The 12,101-nt window shown below is 42.5% G+C and overlaps 1 protein-coding gene across 1 annotated transcript in view; it reads right to left on the bottom strand.

The window, feature by feature from the left end:
* FER1L6 (fer-1 like family member 6) overlaps nt 1–12,101 on the bottom strand; it is a 207,983-nt gene that overhangs the window by 115,548 nt on the left and 80,334 nt on the right. Inside the window, exon 14 of the mRNA XM_063669062.1 lies at nt 2,346–2,526. Within this exon, the coding sequence (XP_063525132.1) occupies nt 2,346–2,526 (181 nt within the window). The remainder of the gene's footprint in view (nt 1–2,345; nt 2,527–12,101) is intronic.

The raw sequence follows: 12,101 nt of genomic DNA, 5'->3' as shown, positions 1-12,101 counted from the left end.
AACTTATTCAAAAACACTTATGAGCACCTACTGCTGTTCACTGGTCACAGAGATGAACAGATATGCATGTGAATAAGGCATAGTCTCTGGCCTCAACATGCTCCCAGTTTAAGAGAGGAGAGACAGGTAAAAAAAGTCTTCAATCAGTGCTCAGGAGAGGTGAGGACAAATTCCAAATCAGACTGGGGATTCAGGGAAGGGAACTGGGCTTTGTCTCGAACCTAGCAGTTCTGAGAAGGGAGATTATTGCCAGGCATAAGGAAGAGTGTGTTCAAAGGTCCAGAACCAGCACACAACAGGACATATGGGGATACTGCCCTGAGGCACTGCAGTTTGGAATAAAAGAAAGAGTTTGTGGAGTGGCCAGAAATGAAGGTAGAGAAGTAGGCTGGGATCAAATCCATAAGCTATGGCCTCTGGAATTAATCCTGAAAGCCACAGGGAGTCAATGACTGATGTGAATCAGGAGAGGAACTGGTTCTCATAGTTTAGCGAAGGTCTTGAATAAGATCCAAGCCAGGTAGGAGGTGTTGTTGCTGTTGTTGTTTTCTAGTAATTCAGGCTGAAGGTGCCAATGGCCAGAATTTTTTAATGGCAATAGATATGATACATACTTAAGAACTGTATTGACTGGCTTCATCACTGAGCAGATGCAGGTAGGAAGGGAAAGAGAACAGTTGACAATTTTTTTTTTTTTTTTTTTTGAGACGGAGTCTTCCACTGTTGCCCAGGCTGGAGTGCAGTGGTGCGATCTCCGCTCACTGCAACCTTTGCCTCCCGGGTTCAAGCGATTCTCCTGCCTCAGCCTCCTGAGTAGCTGGGATTACAGGTGCCCACCACCACGCCCTGCTAATTTTTTGTATTTTTAGTAGAGACAGAGTTTCACTATGTTGGCCAGGCTGGTCTTGAACTCCTGACCTCGCGATCCGCCCGCCTCGGCCTCCCAAAGTGCTGGGATTACAGGCGTGAGCCACCTCGCCTGACCAACAGTTGACAATTTTCTTGTCTGTGGCTTGGAGGACTCAGAATGGTGGGCTCAGTCTATGAGATAGGAAAAATAGGGAAAGAAGAAAAGTTGTCTGTGAAGACAATGAGCCTGGTGAGTAATCTGTGGGACATCCAAGTGGAAGTGCTTAGATCTGCTGCTCAGGAAAGAGGGCTGTCTAGGAAAATAGATGTGGGAGTCCCTGTTATCCTGAGAGTGGTCATGGTTCAGTCCTCAGAGAGTGTCTAGATTGAAAAGAGCAGACGGAATGAGGAGCGTAGAGATGTAGCCTTGTCAGGGCCATGCAACATCTTCATTCTCTTCGCATACAAGATGTGGGAAGAAACATGCTATTATGAGAATCCAATAAGATCATACATATTTCAAGATCTGGCAATAAAAGACTCTCACTACACTATCCCTTCTCGTTTGATTGGTGCTTGACACCACTTTCTTTTAAAAAATTCTGTAATTTTACTTCTATTTGCAGGTTGAAAATTTGCATGGATTAAAGGAGATCAGTGAGAGTACATGTAAGTGCCCCCAGCTGTTTTCTGAAATTATATTTTCTGGTGCCTGACAATTGTTTGTTTTTTTTTTCTTTTTGAATCTTTCAGTTTTGCAAATGACTGTGTCAAAAATAAGATAAGAAATGATGTATTCAATAATCCCATCAAATTGAATTTACATAATAGCACAGAACTCAGATGAATATAATAAGAGGATTTGGATTGAAATTGTAAGTTCTGACCTTCCTACCTTATTTTGCTTCAGTTATAGAATAAAGGGTGCTTCAGATATGATCATCATCATCATCATTGCTCTGCCCTTAAATGAATTACTTAGATGTGTTATCCGGAGGGTTGTCATGTTGCTAAAGATTCAGTTGAGTGGTACTTACCATCTTGCTCCTATTTGCACCTTGTCCTCATAGCTGAGATTAAAAAATTATGTTTCTGGCCAGGCACGGTGGCTGGAGCCTGTAATCCCAGCACTTCAGGAGGCCGAGGCAGGAGGATCATGAGATCAGGAGATTGAGACCATCCTGGCCAACATGGTGAAACCCCACCTCTACTAAAAATACAAAAATTAGCCGGGCATGGTGGTGTATGCCTGTAGTCCCAGATATTCGGGAGGCTGAGGCAGGAGAATCACTTGAACCTGGGAGGCAGAGGTTGCAGTGAGCTGAGATCGCACCACTGCACTCCGGTCTGGCGATGGAGCAAGACTCCGTCTCAAAAATAATAATAATAATAATACATTTCTGATTTTAGTGAACAACTGAAGAAAACAGTCCTAGAAATTGGACAAAATTCCACCACCAAAATCCTTGGCCTTTCTCCCAGGCTATGTCTCCTACCTGTTCCCTTCCGTCACCAGTGGCTTCTCCGGGTGAGTGGTGGAGGCCATAGGAATGGGAACATCATGGACCACATCCCCTTGTCCTTCGTGAAGCAGTGGAAGGAGGTCTTCTTCAGCTGATTCAGCTGACTTCTTACTCCCATGATGGGATCCTCCATCAATCAGGTTTCCAAAATTACCTGCAGAGGCAGTAGCAAGGGGAAAGGGGTCAGGCGGTGGTAACCAGAATCAGTCTGCTTGGCATAAAGGATCCAAGCTCATGTTCTCCCACAGCAATAAGGTAAGTTCTCATTATGAAGGTAGAAAGAGCAATGATCATACCAACAAGACTGACAATGACGATGAGCTATCATCTCTATCCATCTTATTTTCTCTTTTGTAGTAACTACACAAATGACAAATTAGAAAATACAATCAACTAAAAAAAGAGTCATTATAAATCACAAAACTGTTATAACCATTTTAAACATTATAGTGTATAACCTTGCACTGTCCCTGAGAACCATGCGCTATAGAGATGTTGGTAAAGAATCATAGATATGTCATTTTGTAACCTGCCTTTTTCACTAAATAAAATATCATGAACACCTTTCCAAACCTGCTTCTTCTGTAAGAGACTTCTTGTCTAAATCCCCAATTAAGAGGGAGGGAGGGAGGGGGAGGGAGGGGGAGAGAGAGAGAGAGAGAAGCAGAGTGGGGAGAGAGGGAAGGAAAACATCATTTTTTCCCCTACAAATAGGGCAGCTTTTGTGCTACAAATATCTTCGTATAGGAAAAGATATTCACTGCAGGCATACTGGTGTCATTGATCTTTCCATTTTGTAATCTAATTTCAAATGCTTTAAAAGATTTAGATGAACATTCCTCTCTTTTGGAAGGAGCTCCAAAGCTAGCCATATTACAGAGTTGGTTGACTGTTCAAATCAAGAAAGGTTCAGGATCAAAAATCCATAATCACAAGGACCTCTTAACTTGGGAAGCCTTCCTAACTTCTCCTTTCCTGACCCCTGCCTCTCCTCTCCAGGCAGACCAGGTGTCACTACTCTGTCTCCCTGCAGTAGTCATTGGTGGTACCCCACCCAGATCCTCTATACCGGGAAGGAGCCCCCAAACCCCAGATACTGAGATCGCTGCTAATAGCTTACAACAGCCACCTTCCGTGCAGAATTGCCTTCTACTAATGGAGTCTGCCTCTCCACAGAAGATTATAAGGCCCCCTTCTGTGCCTGAAGCCACTCACAGCTTGGTGTGGGGATATAAAAGCTCAGCCCACATGCCTCAAAGTGGGGCCAAGTCTGTGATGCCACTCGCTTGAGAGCGCCTCACAGGATCAGGCTGTGGCTGGTCTCCCTGCCCTCAGAGACCTGCCCTATGCTCCGTCACCCGCTTCTCCTGAGAGCATGCCACCCAAACCTCACATGTATGAGAATCTTCCCAAGTTTCGTTTCTGGGAACCTAAGCTAAACAGGTCCCTAATGTCACATCATATTCCCATCATTCCTCTACCATCTTGTTTTCAAATAATTTACTTAGATGTCTGCAAATGTCTTGAGAATGAAAATAGTATCGTGCTAATTTTTATGTCTCCACAGGTCATGGAATAAACGCAGGGAGGGTCTTGATTCATATTTAGTGAATCAGTAACCTCAATGTGTTTCTATGTCCATAAGAGTCTTTCTCCCAGTTCATTCCAATTCATTCTTTTCTTCCTTTCTCCATTATTCTTACCTTAGGAATAATACTAAAATACCTGAGAGAGGCATAATAATATCCTAGAAAAAGAAGGAGACTTAGAGTTAGCAGGTTTTGTTTGAGTCCTCTTTTTAAAATTCACCAGCTATATAAGCTGAGGTCATTATTTGACCTCTCTGGATATCCATAATGGCTGAAACTATTGAATTTGTGGTAAATCAATCATGAAGGCAGAGCACGAGAACAGAGAAGCAGGATAATTAGATGGGGTTTTTAATAGCAAAACAGGGAAGAGAATTGAGACAACTGGGAAGAGTGTGGCTAAAGGGATGAACCTTGTAGTCTGAGATGGACAGAGATGAAACTGAAACAGAAGAAAGGATTGGGTATCTTCATGAGTCAAAAGGAAGATATTATAGTAAGAGACACTGAGAAGAATGGAGGGCAGGGCCAGAGAATAGGCTATTGGAGAGAAGGTCAGAGGTGGGGACACTCCCATGTGCAGCTCACTACCTCCCTTTGGATCTCAGTCCACTAAGGGAATTTACTGCCTGTGGGCAAGTTCTTCCTTGGATAGACCCCAAATCATCCCATTTTTTCACGTATAACCATGTGTTCTTAGGCCCATCCTAGAGCCCCACATCATAAGTCTCCTTCCTCTTTTCTGGTCCTTTGATGCTTGAAGCCAGCTGCCAGGTCTCTCTCAGTCCCCACCCAAACCTCTCTTCTCAGAGCTAACCCTGCTGGGTCCCTCTGCCCTCTCTATAAAGATACATGTTCCTAAAATGTATCTCCATTTTCTGGTCATGCAGACAGGAGATTCTTTGTTAGGCTTCCAGCTGTATGGCTTAAAAGGGCTGTATTTCATCTCTATTTTTTTCTGCTCTGTTGAAAGAGAGCTTCCTGAATATAAATCGTGACCTTCTGTGATGGAATGCTCTTTCTGGGAATGGCTTTCCCAGTTGCATAAGAGCCCAAGAAGATTTGGAGAGTTACATAATAACATCTACTGTATGCATGGCACTTTGTATGCCTTAACTCCTTAAACTTTGCAACTCTATGAGGAATTCATTGCACAGATGAAGAAACTGAGACTCAGAGACATTAAGTGAACTCTGGGTAATGGAACCAGGATTAGGAATCCAAGTACGTCCGAATCTCAACCTACAGTCTTAGTCACTTTTGTGAAGTATGAAAATAAATCTAGAGGTGGAGCAAGATAGCCAAATAGAACCCTGAAGTGATCACCCCCCACAGAAAGACCAAATTAAACAACTCTTCATACAAAATAAGCCCCTTCATAAGAACCAACAATCAGGTGAGTGATCACAGTACCTGGTTTTAACATCATATTAAGGAAAGAAGCACTGAAGAAGGTAGGAAAAATAGTCTTGAATTGCCTAAAGGTGATTCATTCTTCCCCATCCCCTAGCAGTGGCCAAATGGTGTGGAAAGAAAATCTGAGCACTTGGGGATGAAAAAAATGCAGTGATTGTGGGATTTTGCATTGCAACTCAGTGCTGCCTTGTCACAGTGGAAAGCAACACCAGGCAGAACTCAGCCATCACCCAAGGAGGGAGCATCTAGACCAGACTTAGCCAGAAGCAAATCGTCCATCCTAAGTTCCAGCAAGCTTTGCCACTGCAGGCTGAGGTACTCTGGGGTCCTACATAAACTTGAAAGGTAGTCTAGGCCACAAGGACTGCAATTTCTGGAAAAGTCCTGGTGCTATGCTGGGCTCAGAGACAGTGGACTTGGCGTGCACATGCCATAGTAAGACATAAGTTGGGGCAGCCAAGGAATTTTCACTCTTCCCCCAATACTTCGCAGCTCTAGGAGGGACTCCTTCCCTCTGGCTTGAGGAGAGGAGAGAGGAGAGTAAAGATGACTTTGTCTTTCAACTTGGATACCAGCTCAGAATTAGCACCACACACAGTTGTAAGATCCACATTTCAGGCCCTAGCCCACAGATGACATTTCTTTTCTTTTTTTTTTTTTTTTTTTTTTTGAGATGGAGTTTGGCTCTGTGGCCCAGGCTAGAGTGCAGTGGCTTGATCTCAGCTGACTGAAACCTCTGCCTCCCAGGTTCAGGCAATTCTCCTGCCTCAGCCTCCCAAACGGCTGGCAATGCAGCCACGTGCCACCACACCTGGCTAATTTCTGACACCTGGCTAATTTTGTATTTTTAGCAGAGACAGGGTTTCACCATGTCGGCCAGGCTGGTCTCAAACTCCTGACCTCAAGTCATCCACCTGCCTCGGCCTTCCAAAGTGCTGGGATTACAGGCATAAGCCACCGTGCATGGCTCCCAGATGACATTTCTAAACACACTTTGGAACAGAAGGGAACCCTCTGCCTTGAAAGGAAGAACCCAGTCCTAGCAGAATTAATCATCTGCAGACCAAAGAGCCCTTGGGCCTTGAATAATCAGTACTGGTAGCCAGGCAGTACTCACCACCGTCCTTGGGTGAGACTCAGCACCATGCTGGCTTCAGGTGTGAGCCAACACATTCCCAGCTGTGTTAACTATGGGGAGAAACCCCTTCTGTTTCTCCCCATAGAGGAAAGGAGAGGAAAGAATAAAGGGGACTTTGTCTCACAGCTTAGATTCCAGCTTGGCCACAATGAGGTAAAACACCAAGCAGGCTCCTGGGGCCCCTGATTTCAGGCCTTCACTCTCCTAGACAGCATTTCTGGACCTGCCTTGGGCCAGAGAGGAGCCCATTTTCACAAAGGAAGGGACCTAAGCCTGGATTCATCATAAGCAGACTAAAGAGCCCTTGGGCCTTGGGTGAACATTGGTAATCGCCAGGCAGTACTTGCTGTGGGACTGGGGCAGCAGTGGTCGTGGGGAGAGACTCCACTGCTTGAGAAAAAGAGAGAAAAGAGTGGAAAGAATGTTGTCTTGCAACTTGGATGCCAGCTCAGCCACAGTAGAACAGAAAACCAGGTAGATTTCTAAGGTTTTAGATTCCAAGTCCTAGCTCCCAGATGACATCTCTGGACCCATCTGGGGCCAGGGGTGAACTCATTGCCCTGAAGGAAAGGACAGGCACCCGGCTGGATTAACCACCTGCTGATGTACAGCCCTTGGTCCTTGAGTGAACACAGGTAGTAGCCAGACAGTGGTCACCATAGGCCTTAGGCAAGACCCAAGGATGTGCTGGCTTTGGGTCTGACCCAGCCCAGTCCCAGTGGTGGTAGCAACTGAAGTGCTTGTGTCACCCCTCCCCCAGCTCCAGGCAACTCAGTACAGAGAGAGAGAGAGTTTCCCTCTTTTTGAGGGAAACTAAGAGAACAAGTGTCTTTGCCTATTAATCAAGAGAATTCTTTTGGATCTTACCCAAGATCACCAAGGCAGCACCTCCACAACTCTGCAAGAGCCACAGTGTTACTAGGCTTGGAGTTCCTCCTAATTCAGATGCAACTGCAGTAACCAAAGAATTAGATCACAACTCCCAAGTCCCTTCAAATATCTAGAAAGCCTTCCTAAGAAGGATGGGCGCAAACAACCCCAGACTACAAAGACTACAATAAATACCTAACTCTTCAATACCCAGACACCAAATAACATCCACAAGCATCAAGACCATCCAGGAAAACATGAACTCACCAGGCAAACTAAATAAGGCACTAGTGACCAATTCCAGAAAGGCAGAGATATGTGAGCTTTCAGAGAAATCAAAATAGCTGTATAGAGGAAACTTAATAAAATTCAGGATAATACAGAGAAGCAATTCAGAATACTACCAGGCAAATTTAACAAAGAGATTGAATAATTAGAAAGAATCAAGCAGAAATTCTGGAGCTAAAAAATGCAACCAACATACTGAAGAATACATCAGAGTCTCTTAACAGCAGAATTAAGCAGAAAGAATTAGTGAGCTTGAAGACAGCCTATTTGAAAATACACAGAGGAAGCAAAAGAAAAAAAGAATAGAAAAGAATAAAACATGCCTATAAGATCTAGAAAATCACCTCTAAAGGGCAAATCTAAGAATTATTGGCCTCAAAGAGGAGGTAGAGAGACAGAGATCAGGGTAGAAAGTTTATTCAAAGGGATAATAATAATAGAGAGCTTCCCAACCCTAGAGAAAGATTTCAATATTCGAGTACAAGGTTATAGAACACCAAGCAGATTTAATCCAAAGAAGACTACCTCAAGACGTTTAATAATCAAAGTCCCAAAGCTCAAGGATAAAGAACCTAAAAGCAGCAAGAGAAAAGAAATAACATACAAAGAAGCTCCAACACATCTGTCAGGAGACTTCTCAGTGGAAACCTTATAGGCCAGGAGAGAGTGGCATGTCATATTTAAAGGGCTGAACAATAACAATAAAAAACCCTTTTATCCTAGAATAGCATATTTAGCAAAAATATTCTTTAAACATGAAGGAGAAATGAAGACTTTCACAGACAAATAAAAGCTGAGAGATTTCATCGACACTAGACCTATCCTAAAAGACATGCGAAGGAAGTTTTTCAATTTGAAAGAAAAAGATGTTAATGAACAACAAGAAATCATCTGAAGGTACAAAACTCACTAGTAATAGTAAGTACACAAAGAAACATATAATATTATAAAACTGTAATTGTGGTGCCTAAATTACTTGTATCTTTAGTAGAAAACTAAAAGATGAACCTATCAAAAACAAATAACTACAACAACTTTAAGACATGGACAGTATACAACAAACACTTTAAAGTGAGTGGATGAAATTAAAGTGTAGAGTTTTTATTCATTTTCTCTTTGCTTTTTTTGCTTCTTTATACAATCAGCATTATCATAAATTTTAAATATGGGTTACAAGATCGTATTTCAAGCCTCATGATAACCTCAAATCACAAAATATACAACAGATGCACAAAAAATTAAAAGCAAGAAATTAAAACATGCCAGAGAAAATTGCCTTCACTAAAAGAAAGACAGCAAGGAAGAAAAGGAAGACCATGAAACAACCAGAAAACAAATAACAAAATAGCAGAAGTAAGTCCTTATGTATCAGTAATAAAATTGAATGTAAGTGGATAAACTCTCTAATCAAAAAATATACAGTGGCAGAATAAATAAATACACACGGTCCAATGATCTGCTCCCTACAAGAAACACACTTCACTTATAAATACACACCGAGACTAAAAAAAATGAAAAAGGATATTCCATGTAAATGGAAACAAACAAAAAACAGGAGTAGATATAATTATATCACATAAAGTAGATTTCAAGATAAAAATTATGAAAAGAGACCAAGGAGTCATTTCAGCAGGAGGATATAACAAGTGAAAATACACAGGCACCCAATGCTGAAGCACCCAGATTTATAAAGGAATTATTATTAGAGCTAAAGAGAAAGATAGACCACAACACAATAATAGCTGGAGACTTCAACACCCTACTTTCAGCACTGGAAAAATCATCCGGACAGAAAATCAACAGAAAAACATTGGACTTAATCTGCACCATGGAACAAATGGACGTAATAGATATTTATAGGACATTTCTTCTAATGGCTATAGAATACACATTCTTCTCAGCACATGGATCATTCTCAAGGACAGACCATATGTTAGGCCACAAAACAAGTCTTTAAAAATTCAAAACAATTAAAATTATATCAAGTATATTCTCTGATTACAATGGAATAAGACTAGAAATCAATAACGTGAGAAATTTTGGAAATTATATGAGCACATATAAACAATATATTCCTGAATGGCCAGTGTGTCAATAAAGAAATTAAGAAGGAAATTTAAAAATTTCTTGAAACAAGTAACGGAAACACAACATACCAAAACCCATTAGATACAGCAAAAGCAGTACTAAGAGGAATGTTTATAGCAATGAGCACCTATATCAAAAAACTAGAAAAACATCAAATAAACAACCTAACGATGCATCTTAAAGAATTGAAAAAGCAACAGCAAACAAACTCAAAATTAGTATAAGGAAAGAAATACAGAGCAGAGCAGAACTAAATGAAATCGAAACAACAACATAAAAACAATACAAAAGATCAACAAAATGAAAAATTGGTTTTTTGAAAAGATAAAATTGACAATCCTGTAGCCAGATGAAAAAAAAAAGAGAAGACCCAAATAAATAAAATCAGAGATAAAAAAGGAGACATTACAACACATGCCACAAAAATTCAAAGAATCATTAGAGACTGCTATGAACAACTATGTGCCAATACATTGGAAAACCTAGAAGAAATGGATAAATTCTTAGACATAAACAACCTACCAAGATTGAATCATAAAGAAATGCAAAACCTGAACTGGCCAGTAACAAGTAATGTGATCAAAATCATAATAAAAAGTCTCCTCACAAAGAAAAGTCCAGGACCCCATGGCTTCAGTGCTGAAATTCACCAAACAAAAATAATAATAATAATAATAATAATAATAATATAAAAAAAAAAAAAATAATAAAGAACACACACAAGTTTTTTCAAGATGGTGGACTGAAGGCATGGTTACCATGACTCTCCCACTTGGAAAGATAAAATAGTGTGTAGAGATTCATGCTGTGAGCTTTTTTTCAAGAAACAATGCAGGAACTTAACAGGAAAACTGAAAGAAACTACAGACCCTCTGAAAGAAGCAGTGGGCTGCAGCCTAAACTGTGAGCCAGGCAGAATATTTTAAGTCCCCAGACTGTGAGAAGGGGATAAATTGCCTCTGGGATATACACTCCCACCAGAGAAACTCACAATCCAGGCCATGGAGGAAGACCTTAACCCTATCAAGTGCTAACTTATTTAGGGAGCAAAGAGAAATATAAAAGTAGAAGCAGCCACAAGTTATGCATACATTCCCAGTCTCCAGTACAGATGGAGGGAAGCCATTCCTGATCCTACCTCACAGGGGACCTTGTAGAAGCCTGCCAGCTAACTCAGGTGATGGTTGCAGGTTTACAGAAGCCCCCAACTGAGAGTTACAAAATAATCTCGAGTGGGGACAAACTCCCTTGGCCAGAACTGGGGGACAAGTGGGAAACGTGTTGCAGCCACAAGTGCTAGAGCTGGGAGCCTGGGTTTTGTGGGTGAACTGGGAGGTGTGTGGCCTGCAAGCTGCAGTTGCTGTCTCTGCCAGGGAAGGCTTATGACCTGGGGCAGTTGTAAGTTCTGAGCGGAGACTGCCTGGAACTTAGCTAGCTGCTGCTGGTGGAATACCGTGGGTGAAAGATCTGTCTCGCCAACGTGTGGGAGCTGGGTGGGGCTTACTCCTGCACGCTACCCCCCACTCCTTCTCTGGACTCTTCCGTACAGAAAAGGCAGCTGTGCTGTTCCTTGAAACATTGCCCCAGTGGTCAAATAACTGTTTCCCTAACTCCCCATTGGAGCTGCTGCTTGCCCTGCATGTGAAGAGCCAAAGTGTGGACTTGACAGACCCAGACCCAGACCCCACCTGTCTTTGAGACTCCACCCACACTGGTAATGTAACACAAAGGACAAAATTTGGAAGCTCTGTGGTTCCACTCATTGCCTGAGACACCAGAGTACCTCCTCTGGGCAGCACAAGGCAAGCACAAATCCCACCACCACCACTGCAGCTGATACCTTTTTGCAAGCACCACCTCCTGGCTGGAGGCCAACCGACACAGTCTATTACAGCACCTTCAGGTAGAATAACAGCATCCAGGAAGGGGAAAACTTGTGCATGGCCTTAACTAACAGCATTGCTGAGCACCCTGGATAAACAGGAGGTCCTAAGTCTGCCTACATGATCAGCTCATTACTACTACAACTGGCATTTGAGAAAGCCAACACTCTAAGGCTATTTATAACCAGAGAATCTCACAGAGTCTACATCACTCCCCTGACCACCCTCATTAGAACTGGTACTGGTAGCCACTGCTGGGAGACTTGAGGACAGACCATATCACCGGATCATTTGTAGGCATTTTCACAAACAAGCCTGGATTGTGGCAGCCCCTCTGGGTGGCTAGACCCAGAGGAACAGCAACATTCACAGTAGTTTGGCTCTCAGGGACTCCTACTCTGAGGGAAAGGGGCAGTGCACCCTGTGGGACAAAAGAATCCACATAGCAGGCCTTGAG

Source organism: Pongo pygmaeus, chromosome 7 (assembly GCF_028885625.2).
Source record: "Pongo pygmaeus isolate AG05252 chromosome 7, NHGRI_mPonPyg2-v2.0_pri, whole genome shotgun sequence".
Taxonomy (NCBI): Eukaryota; Metazoa; Chordata; class Mammalia; order Primates; family Hominidae; genus Pongo; species Pongo pygmaeus.
The sequence above is the reverse complement of the archived record's forward strand: the minus strand, read 5'-3'. Positions and strand labels throughout refer to the sequence as shown.